A 19933-nucleotide genomic window follows, 5' to 3' on the forward strand; every position below is an offset into this window, starting at 1 on the left:
AAAAGCTTTTAATGTCTGGTATGGTGGAAGCCAAAATCTACTAGGCCTGCTTCCCTTCTATGTAGCAGGCAAAAACAGTAGGTGAAAAGAGCAGTCCTGTGACAGAATTCACAGTGTTCATAAAACAATAGTCATATGTTTCTCAATTACTCACTACTTCTGGATTCCGAAGAACACATCCAATAGCTTTGCTATCCCATGATGCATTGAGGCAGCGTAACTGATGGTTAGTGTTTCAAAACCACTGTTAAATATTATAATTGGTGTTACCATGCTTTAACTATAGTAACTGAGCTTTTTTGGTTTCATTTCTAGTTAAAATGAGCCTGCATTTTTCTTACTTTTACGATGCAAGCTAGTACTTCATAAGTATGTAGATCAACCTTTTTATATAACATGACAAGTCGCGATTACTAAGGCACGGGAGCAGGCTGATGACGTCATAGTCCCGAGGGGCACATTGCGGACGTGACAGGCGAGCGCGCGGCGGGCGCTAGGACCCCGCACCGCCGGAGTGTGTTTTTCTCTCCTCATCCTTACATTCCCTTCATTTATTCAGTAGCTCCCGAGAGCGCTTCCCACAGCACAAGAACTCTCACACACTTCAGATATCAGCCACATTCACTGCACGGGAGCGAAATGGTGAGGACTCAGAGGCAACGAAGAGAGCTGAAGGCCGAGGACTTGTTTCTGGAGTCCGAGACGTCTTTGGATCAGCCAGACTTTGAGATGTCCACCTGTCCTTTCAATGACGTCTTCAACTCCAGAGACTCTTCCATGTTAAACACTTTCCTGACAAATGTGCAGGTTTTACTGGAGGCTGCGCGTTTTATTGAGAGCGCCGAGAGGAAGGATGGAAGTAAGTGAAATTATAGTGCACTTATGAGAGATTTCGACTCATTCGTGTAATGCAGACAAACTGTTTCATTGTCAATAGACTCAGACAACAAAGGATCAAGCCAAGTAGACGAGGAACATGTGCAATGTACCCCGATATGCGATGCACAATGGTTTTAAAGGATCAAGTTTACAAAATGTAACAGGAGACCTTTTATATTTTAGCTTTTTTATAATACACACAAAACAGAAACTTTAATTGTTTCAGGGCTATTTTCAAATGCACAAAGTCGCATAACGCCAGATTTCAAAGATCTGTGTTTTATTGCACGTGTCAGAGAGACAAAAACAGGTGAATAATTCCCTCTGCAGCGCACTTAATGTCTCAGATCGCAGGCTGGCTGTCCCAATAAGCTGGCATGCACTGTCTGGCATTGTTCGGCGGAGAGACATGCCCAGGCTGTTTGCCATCTCTTTCTCTCGAGGAACATAAACAAGTATATAAATAAATAAATATATTGCATCTGCTGGCATAATACACACGCTTACGTCACCTCTCACTGACTGTAGTTTGCAGCTTTAACTCTCCATTACGCATCTAGTATAAGAGTGTATGAATGATGATTAAACGTCTATCTTATAAATAAAGGCATTTTATCACATGAAGTTGTTTTCGTTTGTGCATTATATTGTGCTTTGATCAGATCGTAAATTGTCGGAAAATGTATTTGGCGCCTGTGTTTCTTTTATTCGCGCTAATGTTTAAAGCTGATTGCGTCTATTATGCAACTATTATAAATATGGATTAATATGAAGCGCTTTAGAAACAGTAGATCTTGATTACATTTTCACCATTCGCTCTTGTTCGATTTATTATTATTCATTGCTATTTAAAGCAAACCAGAGTGACACCGGCTAAATCTGAAATGTTATGTATTGCGTAATTCTACTTTTTAAAGAGTTCTCCAATTCGCCTTCCTGTTTCTTTGGGGGTGTGTTCCACACATGGCGCACTGCGCTGCTCTGATTGGCCAGGGGCGTGTTGCGTTGGCGGACGCTTACTAGAGCTTCTAACCAATCACGGCGCTCCGATGCTGTGATGTCATATGTTGCTGGGCCCGGCTTAAACGGCACTGGAAGGAAGGGATTGTGGGAGTTGAAGTGCGAAGTGACAAAACGGGAAAATGGCAAAAAAGGCATTTTTAATTATTAAACGTAACGCAGATTACATGGATTGTTACATGGCTGCTTATAAAATTAAATGCTAAATAAGTGGTTGAGTGAAATATACATTTGAGATGCAATTGGTATTAGCTCGGTTAATACTACTACTACTACTACTACTACTGATATTAAATATAACGAATACAACAGTAAACTATATATTAATGAATATTTACATTTTTCTTAGTATGTTTTAATCTCATTGGGTATGAATTGCTAAATATTCTTAAATTAGATTTGGTCTAATGTATGTATATATGTATTTACTATAAAATAATCGCTAATAAACTTACACTAAAGACAGATTTAACCATTTAAGCAAGGTTGTTATTTTTAATAACTAATAGCGTAATAAACTAACGTGTCCTGTTCCCGAGTTAAAGAGCCGCGAAAGACTACATTTCCCATGATGCCCTGCGCGGAGGTTTCTGTCCTCTCAGCTGTTAAAACAGAAGGTAAACAAACGAGAGGAGGAGAGAACAGCGCGAGCACCAGGGACTTCGCAGACTGGGCTCTCGGGGACGCTTTTGTACCTGTTTCTACTCGTTTTATACACTTTGTATTCGACTGTTTTCCTAAAGCACTTTTACTACTTTGATATCCAGGCGTCGGGTGTTTTATTAGTGTTTGATTTCCTGTAACTCGCTTGGTGAAAGTGTTAAGGGAATAATACCTCGAGTCTCGACGGCTCAGCAAATAGAAACAAAAACACAGGAGGATATTCAATGCTGCGTTTTGCGACGCGACAGCTGTCATCGTGATCACATATCAGAAAACAAAACGATACTCAGATCTAATCAAACGATGACTGCTGTGCTGAATATCCAGAGGTTACTGGAAGCAGCCGAATATATAGAAAGGAGAGAAAGAGGTACATGCTATTGATATTTCTAACATGCAAACTGTCCTGCCAAACGAGGCCAGCCCGTGAACTGGCTGCATTTTGAAGTGCATGGGGTGTTCAGAGGGACTTGGCCCGTGTCTGGTTAGATGTGACACGTTTCTGCGGTGTCTTTTTCAGAGAGTGAACACGGATATGCCTCGACCTTTCCGTCTATTGAGCACTCCAGCTACCAGAGACAAAGGAAACTCCGAAACAAAAAGTTCAGCAACAACCACAACAGGTAAGCAGCACATGATCCGACTCTCCACAAATTAAAACTGCTGGAGGAAAGCTAGAGAGAGAAAGAGAGACGTGTGCATAGATCACACTGCTATGACATCTGTCACTGCTTTTAATACAGGCTTGAATCATCGCCTTTCAGTTTATGACTTGTTTTTGATACGTTAAATAAACATTTTATAATGCCTTTTAGAAATATAGCAGAGAATAACACGTGTGTATTTTAATATGCACCTTCTAAAAGGTGGTGTTTTGTTATTTTGTGTTGTTTTGGGGGAGGGGAGCTCTCATCAGCTGATTGTCAAAAGGACTGCCGCAGCGTTGAGCTCGCAGGGACCGTGCTAAAACTCACGTCCTGTTTTCGCTTTTGAGCGCCACTTGGTTTCGTTTCGTTTGCACCGAGAGTCTGCAGTGTTGACATCTTTGGTGTGTGTTGACACTACCAGTCTGCGGTTATGTCCGCTCAAGAGTCAGTGCGGAAAGCACACAAACCAGTTTGCACCACTGGTTGTCACGAGAGAGGAGTATTTTAGTTTCGCCCCGGACTCCTGAACACTGGCTCTTATTTACAGCGACTGTTGTTTTCAGGCTGCCAAGGTGAACAGCCTGAGGCGTCCTTATTAAATTATTTTTCCACGTTATTCTCCTACTAAAACATGTTTTGGAAAACCGTCACCGGTCTTTTTCCGCTGAATGACGATTTGATAAAAGAAACTAATAAAAAATGCGAAAACAGGCGTTTTAATCCGTCTATTAAAAGGCGGTTTGTTAAATCACGAATATAGTGCGCTGATATGATGCCAGTAAATGTTATAATGTTGGTGGACCGTTTACTAGCGTTTGAGATGGCCAAAAATATCATCCAGGTGAACGTCTCACTAGGTATTGTGATGCCCATAATTGGCAACTGGGTAGACAGTGCGGAAATTAACCACGGGTTTACCACAAATGAAACCAAAAACACGGTTATTATAGTTGATCCATTGTTAAACATGGTTTTCTGCACTAACCGTAGTTTAACCATGGTATTTTTTTAGTAAAACTGTGGTTATACAAATGCAATCAATCTGCCAAAAGCCATGCTTTACTGCATGTTTACTATAATAAAACCATGGTTAATCAGTGTTGGTTTATTACATGCCATCTTGGTTGGTCACTTTTTTTGTGATGCCTAAAATGTTGTCTGTATAGGTAGTTCACTAGGTTTTGAGATGCCCAGAATATCTTTCACTGTAGGCAATTTAACAAGTGTTGTTAACCCACCCAAAAAAACAAACAAACAACAACAAAAAAAATGTCCAGCTACAGGTTTTGAGTTGACCAAAAATGGTTTCTGTCTATGGGTTTCGAGTTGACCAAGAATGCCGTCTGGGAACAAGTTTTGAGTTTATCAAAATGGCATCTAGCTACAGGTTTTGCATTGACCAGAATGCCATTTAGGTTTTTTTTTCTTTCCTTGTCTCTCAGACGCAATGTGCATGTGATTTACGTTCAATGATGTGTCAGTTCCTGTCTGTAGTGTCTGTTTTGTTTCACGGCATTTCTAAGTAACAGACATCTTGATGACTGATCTCAGGTCTGTGCTACTGTACACAAAGTGAGCTCTGATGAGGGAAATGTAAGGGAAACACTATCTGATCATCTGGCATGCCTGTGTGTGTCTCCCCGAGAAGAGGTCATTCAGGCTTCATCAGTTGAAATGAAGATGGTGGAAATATTGTTTGAAAAAAATACTTTTCCATATGTTTAAAAAAAACGTGTGGGCCGTCCGCATTTTTGCACGCCTTAGGCAACCCACATTTTTGAGCATTAAAATACAAGATTTTTTCACTTTTGCTGCAAATAATAAATACAGAATACACCAGTGTTATATAAGAAAAACATCCATATTAAATGAAAAAGTACTGGTAATTTCCTACCAGGACATTAACCCTAAATACAACACAATTCAAAGTGTATTTTAAAACGACAGGTAAAAACCTGTGTGCCATTTTTATGGTCTTTTCCTAGCCTCTTGACACTACACATCCGTTCACAAAACGGTCATACTGTTGGTTTTTTTCATCTGACTTTTCCTGTCTTGCTGTATTCCTCCTCCCCCTTGAGCTTGCAAGCATCCTCCCGTGCAGAAGTGGCAATACCATAAGGTCAGCTACAGGATGCCTGAAAACATAATCTTGATATTAATAGTAAGGAAGGGAAGATAAGTCACATGACCCACTAAGGGGTAGGCCCTCGCTGCAGCCACGACTTGCTGCCGCTGCAACGGCATTGCCGTGCACCGGTTCGGCCGGCCATTTAGACCTTTGGAAAAGCTTTCAGCATGTTGCCACACAAAGAGCCTCTTAGGGGGGCTGCTGATTCACTTTACATTATTAACATAACACTGACTCGTGCTCTCAGACAGGACGAGAAAGAGAGAGAGAAAGTGAGCGTCCACTGGCACTCACTCATTGTACGAAGAGGAAAGCTCTCACGTACTCTCATATAGGCTGGTCATTGTGCTCGCTTTCTCTGCTCTGCACACTTCATTTCTCTGTCTTTACGCCGCAAACAAAGAGTTGCAGTGACATGTGGGTCATTTAGAGGAGCCTTTATAATTCCCTCTGGGGCCACTGAATTGGTTGTGGCTGGTTCGACCCCCCAATAAAGATTAATTAGTAAATCCATTGGAACCCTTAATGATGCATAGACTTGTTTTTTATGAGCGGCCAGGCTTTCTTCCCCGCATACACGTTCTCTGATCTAATGATGAGAGCTGACATTTAATTCTGGAGATAAGTGCTCAAGGAATGAGCTAATGCTTATGATGGGGGTTATGATAAAAACCTTGCACTTAATTCCTCACAAGCAGGTTGATGTTTGCTCATTAATTGCTTCTGTTTTGTTTTATAGGTCCACACACAATGAGCTAGAGAAAAATCGGTAAGTACCATTTTTAAGTAATTTATTATTATTTGACTGGGCAATGACAGGAAATATCACAAGCCAATATCACTTAAACTTGCCTCAACCTCATGAGCACCACTTGAATGTGCGCTAATTGTCACGATTACAAATAGGTACTAAAATTTTATTACCAAAAAAGGTGATAGCCAGCAAGGCGATGATATTTGGATCCCAATATGAGACCAGTGCTTTAGTCTTTTGTTTAGTATGTTGTGGTTGAACAGTGATGTATTGCAGTCTTGTACTCACAATAAAAATTGGAAGTTGTAGCTTTGTTGCTATATTTCCTGATTAGTTTTTTTGTAGAGCATTGGCATGCAAGTGTTGGTAAGTGAGGGAATAGTGTATAGTTGTCATTTCCGAAAAGACTTGCAGTAAACAACACTTTAAAGCTCCTAAGTAATCAGACGAGTTAATAAGTTATAAAAAGCAGTTCCAAAAAAAAAAATGTGCGTCCTGAGTAAATTGAAAGTATCATGCGGAATAATTGTAGTGCTTTAAAGAAAAAAAAAATCCTTTCAATGAAGCTACTTTTCAAAATTCATTAAATATGAAAGATATAAAAACATCATTACTTAGGGTGAACAGGAAGTTTGACAACACGGAAGAATTGTCCTATAGTTGTCCTCAGCTTGTCCATGCAGCAACAGGTACCTAAAAGTGAAAGTAAGAGGTGACCCAATTCTGCTAATCTAAGGGCATTCACTCTCCTCATGGCTCTCTCGCCCCTCATTCCTGCACAACTACTACAGCCTCAGCTTCAGATTACTGCCCAGAGTCCAGGGAGACAACAGAAAGGAGAGACGCACTCATATGTCCGTTCTTTCACAACGTCATTTGCATAATAGGATGTTCACAGAAGGAAACCGGTTATTACTGTAGGTGTACATTTATTAGAAGAATACAAGTGTGATTTCTTTGAAATGTCCCAATCATAAGGGGGGTTTATTTCTTTGAAATAGCCACCCGTGTGCATAGTGAACGTAAAGCATGAGTGTCTACAGATGGACTGTATGCTCTAGTCCATGAGACAGTGTGGGGCCTGCTGTTTAGGCTCTATGCACGCGAATACTGAAGGCTCCACTTTAAAGACTGAAAATAACTCTGGTCTAGACTAACAGGAACTCCTTTGTGACCCTCTGTATGAAAACCTGGAGCTTTGTTAACTTTTCTTAAGCACAGCTTAGTCATGGATCGTCACGTTTATTTGCTTGCCAGTCATTTTAGATGGGACATGGGTGAGATTAGAAACTTGGACAAAGAATTTGCTGCAGAATCATTGGAGGACCAAAGCACACAGTTCAACTGTGTATCCCATATGTATGCGAGCATGCAAGTAGACTTGTCTCCTACCAGACCGGCTGGGTTTCTCAGATAATGTCTAAACATATGAAGGGTTGTCAGTGCGCTGGTGTGGGGTTGTATGGGTTTGGTACAGATAAAGAGGACAGGGCTTGTCAGACAGCCTTTACTGTCAGCACAAACAAATATTACACAACGCATTATAACGAAGGTACAGTAAAACAGCCACACCCAACACAAAACCATATTACCTCTGACTCCGCATGACTTGTTGAGTTCTCAAAGATAGGACATCCTTTCCAACCTTCTTTCGTGATATACCAAAATACTTAGTCAAATGCCTTGAGTGGCCCAACTGGAAGCGCAAGGAGACAGTTTCCTGCTTGTCAATGCCTTACTGCAATACCAGGTGGCAAGCGGTGACCATTTTGTGTCAGGCGTCACATGCAGTATCTGCTTGATGAAGATGTAAGATAGCTCAGTGTTTTTGCATGTGAGAAAGGAAGAGGAAGAAGATGAAAGCTTTGTGACCGCATTCCGGCCTCTCATAACCCACCACACAGTTATACAGATAACACGCATTTGTTCATGCAAGCATGCCGTCGTTTGATCTTATGATGCCTTTGAACATATGTGGTGAGCCTCAACTTCCTGAACTTGGGGTTTGGTTGCACAGTTCGGATGTCAGCAGAAAAAGATCTCAAATTGAACTGAAATCACTGATTTCATTTCCAATTATGGGTATCTGGTTGTTAATTATTGGGTGTATGAAAGCGAGGGTTGAATGTGTGTTAAGCACACTGCCGTGGATGTGTGGGCTGTGGTGTGTTTGACAGTCAGAATGCAAAGGCTCAGGAATAAAGCTGCCAAGCAGGCTTACTGAAAATAGACCAGCGGCCCTAAGAAAAGATCTTTTCAGAACGTAGAGGCGCTTTGGCAGATTGGCTACAACACACTTCCACCCACAAAAAGAATCATTAGGAATAAAGTGCGCTTAGAAGCTACGACGTCATCCATGTCCAAAGTGTGCTCCACAAGAACTCTCTGCCGATGACCTTACATGTTGTCCTCCCTGTTTTCTACGGCAGTACAGAGGAAGCTGGAGTCTGAACATTCCGCTTCCCCTGGGAATTCCGGAAAGCCCTGGAAGGGAAGCTGAGAACTGACTGTTCTCTATGACCTGATGCCTTGTAAGCTTTTCTTGGCCAGCAAAAGCAGCTTAGGGAGCGTGTCTTTGGTCAAGTAAGCAAAGAATCACACACGTGCCAGAGCATGTTCACAGTGCACGCGTAGATGCACATTCATGCTGTGGACGGTTGACAAAGCTCTGGGTGTTTTGGGTGAGTCAGGAAGGACACACACCCCTGTGGCAGTCTTTGGGTTATGTCGGAAGAGTATAGCAGAGGACATTTTAGATTCACAGGCCACTAGTGCTCTGCCTTGGCCCACATTTACTGTGTTCTGTAAAAGAACACAGTGTTTCTCACTTCAAATGCAGCACACATGGTTACTATTGGGTAAGGTTACAGAAACAACACGAAAACAGACCCACATCCTTGATGCAATCATAAACCTTCCTATACATCCACACCCAACATTTTTAGACACCTCCTTACTAGTACAACCAAATTCTTGAATTACAGGCTGAACTCTAGGAACCAAGTTACATTCCTGATTGACAGTCAGTTGAATGTCACGAGCAACACCCTTAAAACCTGATAATGAAATTTGAAGGGATTTTTGTCTCCATTGTGTAAAAGTATGACTGTTTGCAGGCCTGGCAAGGATGAAACTAAATGTTAAAAACTGGTGCAAGGACCAAATTGAACTTGAAATAGCCCACTTGACAATTGGCCATTTGGAGAAAAAAAAATTATTGGCCAACTACCTACTGATCAAAATCTTGGGTTGAAATGTCCTCCTCAATGTTTGTGGTGGTTACAGCCCTGGGGCCTACCACAGAGTGCCATATATTGAGTTATGCTTGTCCTAGGGGCTCATCATGGCATGCAAGTCAAAGCTATACTATCCAGCCATCCAATCAGTGGACCTCCTCTGAAGGTTGTCCAATCATAACCGACAACATTGATCTGCACCCATGGTCCTTTGCTTTGTGTGTCATGGCCTTTGATCTGATTAGAGAAGAGTCCTGTGGCTGTTTGCCCTTCCATCACAGCTGTGTGTGTATTTTTTGCGTTCGGATTAGGCGGCCTTCCGGGAAGTAAAATGGATTGAGTGGATTTGCTGAGAGCGAGTGGTGTGATCCAAACATCTGGTGACATTTCTGTTTTCCAAATTCGTCCCGTTTGTTTTTGGGATCACCTCACGTTTATTAGATTATTCAAAGTGTCCACAACCTTCTGGCCAATTGAAACCCACGTTATAGAGAGCCACACAATAGAGAATCTGTGTTTTCCATGCACACAGCCATCTGCAGAAGCTTTAGGTATGGGGGCAGCAATCACATGACCACACACACAAACTCTGTGGGCATGTGAGTGGGGTCTGCTGGTCTGGGCTGTATGGAGCAGATTACAGCTCAGCACGTGTGAACTAATCCATGTGTAACTGATGAGCCAGAGCGGGCCTTGCTCCACCACAGCTGTTACTGTCTGAGTTTGTACATGCTCCTTTATTTCCCTGTGGATTGTAGCCATCGCTCTGCCTGTAGTGCGTTTATGTATGTGTGTTTAACCAGGGGTGCAGCAAAGGTATATCCTCAGCCCGATCTAGGTCTCGTTCTGTCTCGCCCTACTAGGGATAGGTCTCAATGTTCGACTAGTTGCACGACGACTGATTAGACGAATGGAAGTGAGACTAGTTCATCCACATTTTTTCATTTGTTTGTTTGTAGTTTTTGATATTTTTATTGCTGCTGCTTGTATCACATCTCACACAGTTTTTTGAGCATTCCATCATGAAAACTGCATTCAAGACCTGAATAAAGTTATAAAGAGTCCAGATTTTTTTTAAACACTTGCAGCCTATTACATTACTTCTTGCTCTGTTGACACTGAATGAGACTAGTCTGTCCACCACTAGTTATATACAGGCAACCCACTCACTATTCAATTTTGAAAATATGTATTTCTGCACATCCACCCCCCTTCGTGTGTTGTACAGGAAGCTGTCATTGGTTCACCCCATGCATGGCTCAAAGGCTGCTTTGTTTCCAAGCATGTTTACATATAGCGCCGTCATAGTGTCTGTCTCTACTCTCCTTCCACTGGTATCAGTCTCTTCCTCCTACCTCTTTATTCATCTCCCTTTCATTCTCTCCATCCTGCCAACCCCCCTACCTTCTAACTTTACATCTGCAACCTCCTCTGCCCACATTTGAAGGTTGCTTTGTTCTCAGCATGTGTAGGCTACACGTTGCTTTTAGGTTAGTACATCTCTCTAATGTCATGCTCGCGTTACTTTTCGTCCAGTTTTTGGACAGATTACATGAGAACGGAGGACTAGCACCAATTATGGCCTCCCATCTGTGTGTTTATGTGGTGGGGGAGGATAACACTCGTGTTTAATCTAAGAGCTGTTTGACAGCTCGGGACTGTTACTGATATTATGGGGACTCGTCTGCATGCTCACCCATTGTGACATCACAAAGCACGTGGGCAAACCTTTAAATAAAACAAGGCTGGTAACCCAGATCAAGCTGTCAGTCCTGCTGTATTGATCAGATTCGAACTAGGGCTTGAGAACCCAGAGCCTGTTCTCGCTTTATAATCTGTGCAGTGGTGTGCAATAACCCAGCCATGTGACACAATGCTTTAAAGGCATCATGTGAGGCAATGGAGGAAAAATATACTACGGGAGAATCCGTAGGAAAAAACCCTGACGTTTTTAGTGTGCGTGCGTGCATTACTGTACGGTAACTCCATGCCATCATTATGGCTTGAGGTTTCATCTATATTACATACACATGATGCTATAAATAGGTGGTTGGTTGCGAGAGAGCAGGCAGTTTGTTCTCACTTAAAGAAAAATGCTAAGATTTAGGAACAATCAGGATCAGTGGAGAACTGTGCAGATTCGAGTTTGCTGCATTGACAAAGGTGCTGCGTGGGAAAATGAGATTTCCTGTTGAATCAAGCTATGATTACACATGTGCATATATGTATAAATAGACAGGCCAGTATGTAATCTGCATACTTTTTTCCACACACTTGTGTGGGCAAAATGTGTTGAATATTTTGTTTTCAATGCAGATTATAATTTAAGAGTTTGTTCGAATGGTGTCATCCTCCACTTGACCTTGACATTACTTATTACTATGCTAAGCCCATAGCATTATGCCAACTCCATTCATTATTTACCAATAAACCAAGCAGTATCTGGAGCAAGCATGTGTTTTCAATCCCTAATAAAACCTCCACCACACCAGAGGACAGAAAGGACGGATCCATCTAACTCAAAAGATGTATGTGTATAAACATTACAGTGCAAGTGCACATGTATACACATTATATATTGCATTTGTTTGTGTGATAATTAAATGTAATCCCACATTTCACAATCGTGACAGCCCTGACTATGAGCGTGTGTTTGTTTATGAGTCATTTAAAGGAAATGTGTAGATGTTTTGTCATAAAATATTTGCTCGGGGTGTAAGAGAGAGCAGGTCTGAACACGCTCAAACGTAAAATAGGAGTTATTATTAAACCGAGTTGTGTAGTTCTCTATATGACTAATGCAGAGGAGTATAAATCTCTGCATCTTCTACCAGCATCAGATCTTGACCAGAAGAATAGACTCCGCTTGCAGCTTTGAAGCACAGATTCTGCACAACCACGATTGTCAAGGGTCGTTCATTTACTCTTTCAAATCCAAATGAACTGCCTACAGAAGCAGCATTTTAAGGCTATATACTTAACTTGTTTCATTCAAATTTGCCTTTGTGATGCAGGCAATCCCAGAATGCAACAAAAAAAGTATCAATAAAAATGGTAATTTTTTTTTATTCCTGTGTACAGAATTGAGCTATTAGCTGCTATGGAGTCAATTGAAGTTGAGGTTCCCTTGCAGAGGGCTGTTTTTATCTGTACATGTAAAATTTCTTATATCAGCCATTTATATGGTTCAAAGACTGTTCACTATAAAAAATAAAGGTAGTGTTGGCGCCAATAGCCTTGTGGGCAGCACACCGACATACATCACTGTTGCGCTACGGGCGTCCTGAGTTCAGACTTCCCAATCCCACCCCCATCTCTCTCCCACTTTGCCTCAAAAATATATCTTAATAAATAAAAGAAGGTTGTAAAGGTTTTTTTTTTTTTTTTTTTTTTTTTTTTTTTTTTTTTTTTTTACAGTGATGCCATAGAACAACGGTTTTCAGTTCCCCAAAAAACACTTAATTGAATCATTTCTAAAATAACTATTTTTCATAATGTGAAGAACATTTGAAAAATCCAAAGAAAATTTTTCCTCATCAAAGAACCTTTTGTAAAGTATACCAATAAAGAACCCTTATTTGAAGAGTGTAGTATTCCTCTTTAGAAGGCAGCTGCCTATGTAGGAATCAAACTGACGTGATAAAGTTCATCTGTTACATAACTTTACTGCACATGCATTGTCGTTCGCACTGCAAGTTATTCATAGTAACTGAAACACACCTAGCTTTTTTTGTGTGTGTTTTTGCGTTGGTTTCTGTTTTGATTTCTCGCATTGTACAACCAAGCTTTTTAGTTACCACAGAAACTGAGTATTTAATGTGTGACGTAATAATTAGGTATTTAAAAGATGTTGTTTTTCACTTAGCTTGCGAGACAACATACTTTGTGATTGTTGTTTGGCACGGTCTCTGCCTGCTGACTGAAACCAAGTCATTTATCACGCCAAACGCAGGCGAAAGCAAACACGTGCACATATATAAGACCTTCCCGACAAGCACTGTTTGAGTGCGTGACGTGGCGCTGTCGTGTCTGGAAACAGATGATATGTAGATAGCGTGAGAAGTACTTTAAAGATATTTGGGTTACATCTGGTTGCCATGCTGAAGGGGTTGAAGGGCAAAATTGATGTACGTAGAAGAATTAGAGGCCTGGTGCAGTCATTTGTATGAGCTACAAGTAAGTCTAAAATACCAGTCTACTCCCTACAGCCATTAATGCACTAGGTTGATCAATCAATGTCCACACACTGAAGGAGACACTGGAGCGTTTGCGACGGGTGTGTGACTGGTGTCCTGATAACAGTGCCCTCTCAGTGGTGCTCAGACAGAGCGATAAGGCTTGTGATAAATCTCCCGCAATTGTCACAGGCCAGACGGACGGTGTGTGTGTGTGTGTGTGTGTGTGTGTGTATGAGAAAGAAAGAGACCAGCCATCTTCATTGCCGATAAGGTGGAATGCAAATGGAATTAGAGTTGAAAAGCCTCAATAACACAATTAGAGAACTGATAGCGATCTCCTGTACACAAGCACGCTTGCGCTCAAGTACGCTCGTAAAACATAGACCGAGAGTCTGCTTGTGTTTTAAAGGGCTGCTGGACACCAGTGTTTCCTTGATAAACTATTATAGTTTTTGTTAATCTTCTTGTTAGTGTTTCTAATGTGTGTTTAGTTTTTAAGGTTTTATTACTTTAGTACTTTCAGTAAAAAAAAAAAAATATCATTTTATCTATTGTTCTGTCTATTCTGTCTATCGTTCTAACATTCTATGTATCGTTCTGCCTCTTTCTATCGTTTTGTCTATTGTTCTGTCTATCGTTCTAACATTCTATCTGTCGTTCTATCTACCTCTTTCTATTGTTTTATCTGTCGTTCTGTCTATCATTCTATCTGTCGTTCTATCTACCTCTTTCTATTGTTTTATCTGTCGTTCTGTCTATCATTCTATCTGTCGTTCTATCTACCTCTTTCTATTGTTCTATCTATCTATCTATCTATCTATCTATTGTTCTGTCTATCGTTCTGTCTATCGTTCTAACATTCCATCTGTCGTTCTATCTACCTATCTTTCTATTGTTTTATCTGTCGTTCTGTCTATCATTCTATCTGTCGTTCTATCTACCTCTTTCTATTGTTTTATCTGTCTATCATTCTGTCTATCATTCTGTCTATCTATCCATCTATCTATCTATCTATCCATCTATCTATCTATCCATCTATCTATCTATCTATCTATCTATCTATCTATCTATCTATCTATCTATCTATCTATCTATCTATCTATCTATCTATCTATCTATCTATCTATCTATCTATCTATCTATTGTTCTGTCTATCGTTCTAACATTCCATCTGTCGTTCTATCTACCTATCTTTCTATTGTTTTATCTGTCGTTCTGTCTATCATTCTATCTATCATTCTATTGTTCTGTCTATCGTTCTAACATTCTATCGTTCTATCTGTATCATTCTAACATAATCATCATCGTCTGTCTGTTGTTCTATCTATTTATCTGTCTGTCTCTTGATTGTTCTATCAATCATTCTGTCTATAGTTCTATTATGTCTACCATTCTTTGGTTAAATCATTTTGGTTCAAAATATTTATATGGTTCTATTGTTCTAACATTTTTATATTTATTTGAAGTACTAAAAATACTTCTCTTTAGTTTTAGTTAACACTAATAACTGTTGGACACACAGGTATCTTTTGGGACAGATAGGAAACAATCTCAACCTCAAGTTTTGGGTTCCTAGAATACTATCTTGAAGTAGTCATGTGTGGGTGTTTGTGTGCGTGTTTGAGCCAGAGAATGAGGTGTTGTCTCGTGAGCGGTTGGTCACATCACACAGGTACAGCGAGTTCATTGAGTTTTTTCAGGCGTGCGTGTGCGAGGCTGAGGTTTCTGTTTGTCATGTTTCAGGCGAGCCCACCTTCGTTTGTGTCTGGAGCGACTGAAGACTCTCATCCCACTGGGACCAGACTGCAGCCGCCACACCACACTGGGACTGCTCAACAAGGCCAAAACACACATAAAGGTAAACACTTCAGAGGAGCTCCTAAATTAAGCTGTGGCATAGTGGTTTGCGCACATGCTCTGACACACTGAGCCACGGTGCTCATATGGGAAATATGAGTTCGAATTTGACTCGCCACATTTACTCATCCTGTAGCCCTTCTCTGCCTGTGATGTCCTGTCCAGTCTAAACAACATTTACTACTATGTAAATAAATTCATTTCATTTTATAAATATCTGATAATAACCCTGTATGTTCAGTTTGGCTTTCATTCTGATGACCTACTGGTTTTTCCCTAATAACAGGTTAAGCTGTCCCGACCAGTTACGTGTGTGTGTGTGTGTGTGTGTGTGTGTGTGTGTGTGTGTGTGTGTGTGTGTGTGTGTGTGCACTAGTGGTTGTAGATGGGGTCATGCTGAACAGTTCAAGTGTAATGTATTATAAGGTCACATGTGGGGGGTTATTGATCCGAACTGGGTTCAGAACTGTAGTAAACAAATCCATTAGTCACATGAGCTTGACAAAACGCACACCTCTTTAAATCAGCCGTCCTGCTTTTTCATAGAGCATGATGTTAATGAAGTAGTTTTAAAGTTTTGGTTAAGTGCTCTTGCAAATATATGCAAGTTTGAATCTGGCTTGCAACAGTTCCCAATCCTGAAGTGATAAAAAGGAACAAAATAAGTTCAAGGTCTTGTAGCGCTGAAGGTGTCTTTACTTATGCCTTAGCTGTAATAATCATTGATCACACAGTGAATTCTCTTGTGCGTGCCGTTAGTGATTTTCCATAATTATCCGTGAGTCACCGTTCTTTGTCTTCCCACAGAAACTGGAGGAAGCGGAGCGTAAGTCTCAAAATCAGTTGGAGAGTTTGGAGAGAAAGCAACGTCACCTCCAGAGGCGACTGGACCTGCTGCGGGGCGGCGGGGGTGTGCTGGAGGGCGAGAGGATACGCACTGACAGTGTAGGCTCCGCCCTCAGCTCCGAGAGATCCGACCGCTCCGACTCAGACCAAGGTTGGAGATTCATGTGTTTATATATCTACTGTAAACTTATTATTTTCATTCTGTCAACCGTTCTATCATCTATTGTTCTGTCCGTCTCTAATGCAAAGCTAGATATCATGTGACACACATGATGTGATGCTTTGATAGTGTTGTCTGACTTTGTTTCACTCTCTCTTTAGACACAGAAGAGATGGAGGTGGACGTGGAGAGCACAGAGTTCTCTAATGGAGAGCTGGACAGCGTCAGCACAGCCAGCACCAGCGATCTGGACGACCACAGCAGTCTACAGAGCACTGCCAGCGATGAGGGCTACTCCTCCTGCAGCATCAAACTGGCCTTCAGCTCATAAAACGAGCTCCCCTTTACACACACACACACACACACACAGTCCCAGCCCTCAAAGTGAGTCCTGCCTCCAAGCCACCTTTCCCTCCTCGACCAATCAGAGACTCTTATTTAAGTCAGGTGACCAAAACACCACCCGCCCTACAGAATGCCTGGTGTTTTAAGTTTGTGAATGTATCTGTGAGAATATGAATGAGATGGAAACAATCTGTGATTGTGATTTTTTTTAAAAATTGGGTTAGATGGTTATATTCCTGAATAAGAGACTTTTCTGATAATTGTCATTATCTGTATCCCCCTTTTCCGAAAGGAAAGCTAAGATGTATAAAAATAGATGTTTAATTTTTAATCCAAACCCCTGATTGTTAATTCTCTACATGAATGGGTCTTGAACTGGTCACTAGTGAAACATTCAACTAAACCCACCCAAAATTGGATCACTTCACACGTGTAACTCCATATCAACACAAGAAGCCCCACACCTGTTGATTTCCTTCCCATCCGGTCTAATGGTTCTAACGAGGACTGTCATTGGTGCTACGTGACAAAACCAGTAAAGCAGAAAGATCTACTGCATTCATCAAAGATGACGGAAAAACTACAATCCCATGGCTGTGGGAATTTCTGGTGCATTAAACCGTGGAGCTACTTTCCACGCAGCAGCTAAAACCCAGCGATCTTGCACTCGTCCGCATAGAGCCCGCCGTAGACCCCCGTGTTTAACTAGATGTCTCTCCTGGCAGAAATAAGCAATAAACTCTTGTAGTCTGATCAACACATTAGCACTCCTACTCTTGAGACACAACACTTGTGTCCGTCCAAAAGAGCAACGCCAACTTGCTCATTTTTGTAAATAATATGATAGTTTAATAAATTAAAGTTAAAATAAAAGCTGAGTTAGGTAGTTACCCATGGGTAGAACTTGCCTCTGTTGCTGTATGTCATGTGTTTTGTGCATTTTAAATTATATTTTTGCAAAGATTGACTATCTTCCTGCTTGAGAGTCTTCTGAGGTGGCACGGACAGTGTTATTTGTTCATTATGCTGGATGAAACCGAAGTAGTTTAATTCTGTGGCCTCCCGAGGAATTTGACGACTTTCTTTAAAACTAAACAACCGACACACTGAAGTACTTAAAATCCGACACAAGAACGAGTGACCACAGGTAGTGGTCGTGGACATGTGATTTAAGCATGCTAACTCTGAGTGGTGCTCTTTATTTATTCGATTAATGTTTTGAATTTTATTCGTTTTAAAGCTGAAAGGCATTCCACTACGTGTCGCGTGCTGTGGACGCCGAGCTGCGCATGCGCGTCAAAATAGCCGCGAACTCTCGCTTCCCGCTCTACTGTGTCAAACACATTAATTTCTTTATTTTGTGTTAGAAGAATCATTCATACTAAATTAACTTTCTTCAAGTCGTATTTATTTTCTCCCCTTGATCCGAAGATCGGAGGAAAGGGTTAATTTATTTCATTCGTCAAATCTTTGATGGCACTCTCCATTTTAGTTTCCCAATTCTCTTCTAAACCATAACCTCACTCCGTCTGTGATTTTATTATTTTTATTTTATATTTCCTCCCCAAATGCAGGGCTGCTTTATTTTTTTAGTGCGTTTTAAAGCCAAGTTTAATTTGTAAACGTTCTGCTTGCATTAAGAGCAGCACAGACATCTGCTAGGTGTCCCGATCCAGCATCAACCACATGCTTTTTGGCTGCTGAACGTCCCATATGTGTGGAGAAGATGTAATCACCCCTGTAAAGATAGCTTTAGTGGTTGTTTTAGTCGGGTGTAAATCCATTGTTTGGAACAAACTGAGGTGAGCGTCACGGAGGCGTTTTCACGTGCGTTGGTGCTCGATCAACACCTGGCCAAACCTCTGCTGTCCTCCTGACAAGAGGCCATGTTGCTTTTGTCTATCATTTTCATTCATATTGGTTTATTGGTTTATGAATCTGCAGGGCCCATACTGAGATGCCGGTGTTTTTTGTTTTGTTTTATTGCATTTAATTTGTGAAGAGAACGGACCGTGTCCTGTTGAGGCCACCATGTACCAATCCAGGCCCGAATTCAAAGACACTTCCCAGAGAAGTGGTGCTGGTCTGGGATCAGCTCTCAGTCGCCCCGGAGATAAAGAAAAATGCTAAGCGGATCCTGAAACTGCATCTGTGTTTTGTCAAAAGACTCAAGGGTCTGTTAGAGGAGAAGCTTCTCCACTGGGAAGAACTTGTGGCCATTCTTTGTAAACATGCACTCTTGATTCTAGCTGTGAGTTTAAATGCAATACTTAACAATAAACACCAAGATTGTCAAAAAAAGATCAGGATATGCTTCGTGTTTCTCTTCATTTTATATTTGAATCTTAGTACTTGTCGTTTGAGGACTGACGCACATGCAAATCATTATTTCCCCCACACAAAATAATGAACTATTTTAAGAAAATACAAGAGCCATTTTGTCTAGTGGTATGTGTATCTGCAGTTTGGGATGACGTGATGTCAGAATTCAAACGAATCCGTTTATTTGGCGCCATCTAGAGCCAACTTGGTACATTAACTTGCTATAGCATTTCCTTTTGAGCACCCATAAAACTGAAGGTGCATGTTTTTATTAAGGTGCATGTTTATATTATATATTTTTGTTGTTATTTTTTATGTTTTTAACATATGAAATTTCTAATACAATGCTGATACGATCTTAAAACAACCGCTGATCAGAAATTATTTTTATTATTATTAATCCTCTTGATCATTCATGATAGTTCAGAGATGCATGTTACCGTCTGTTCTCTGTATTAACACCTGGGCTATTTCAAATGATTTAATATTTATTAATAAACCTTACTTAATGCACTCACATTTCGATTCTGTTTAATTTTATTCAGATTTTAATTATTTTATCAGTTACCACTTAAATATTTCACGTTTACGAGGCACAACATTAAAACTTTGAGGCTCTTCTCTGCACCTGAAGTGTAGGCCTAATGCGAGTTGGTTTGCTTAGTTAATTATCAAAATTGTTCTTGGTTGAACAGTCTTGTTTTGGTGATCATAAACTGTGATTTCACTGAAAACAGCAGATCCTCCAACAGTGATTCAACAATCATGCTCAACCTCAACACCACATTTCAGTGCAGTTTAAACATCGTCTGGTTATTAATAATGTGACTGCTGATGAATTAGGAGTTTATTACTGCATTAACTCAGCAAAAGGAGCCGAATATACTTCACTGGT

General features: G+C 40.8%; 1 protein-coding gene across 1 annotated transcript; it reads left to right on the forward strand.

The window, feature by feature from the left end:
- The first annotated feature begins 505 nt into the window (after window positions 1-505).
- Window positions 506-19017, forward strand: LOC132160064 (max-interacting protein 1). Its single transcript, XM_059569760.1, has 6 exons — window positions 506-859; window positions 3083-3185; window positions 6080-6109; window positions 15252-15366; window positions 16173-16362; window positions 16533-19017. Exons 1-6 carry the CDS (start codon window positions 640-642, stop codon window positions 16700-16702), a joined length of 828 nt encoding a protein of 275 aa, XP_059425743.1. The 5' UTR covers window positions 506-639; the 3' UTR covers window positions 16703-19017.
- The last annotated feature ends 916 nt before the right edge of the window (window positions 19018-19933 follow it).

The sequence above is a fragment of the Carassius carassius genome, chromosome 16, assembly GCF_963082965.1.
Source record: "Carassius carassius chromosome 16, fCarCar2.1, whole genome shotgun sequence".
Classification (NCBI taxonomy): Eukaryota; Metazoa; Chordata; class Actinopteri; order Cypriniformes; family Cyprinidae; genus Carassius; species Carassius carassius.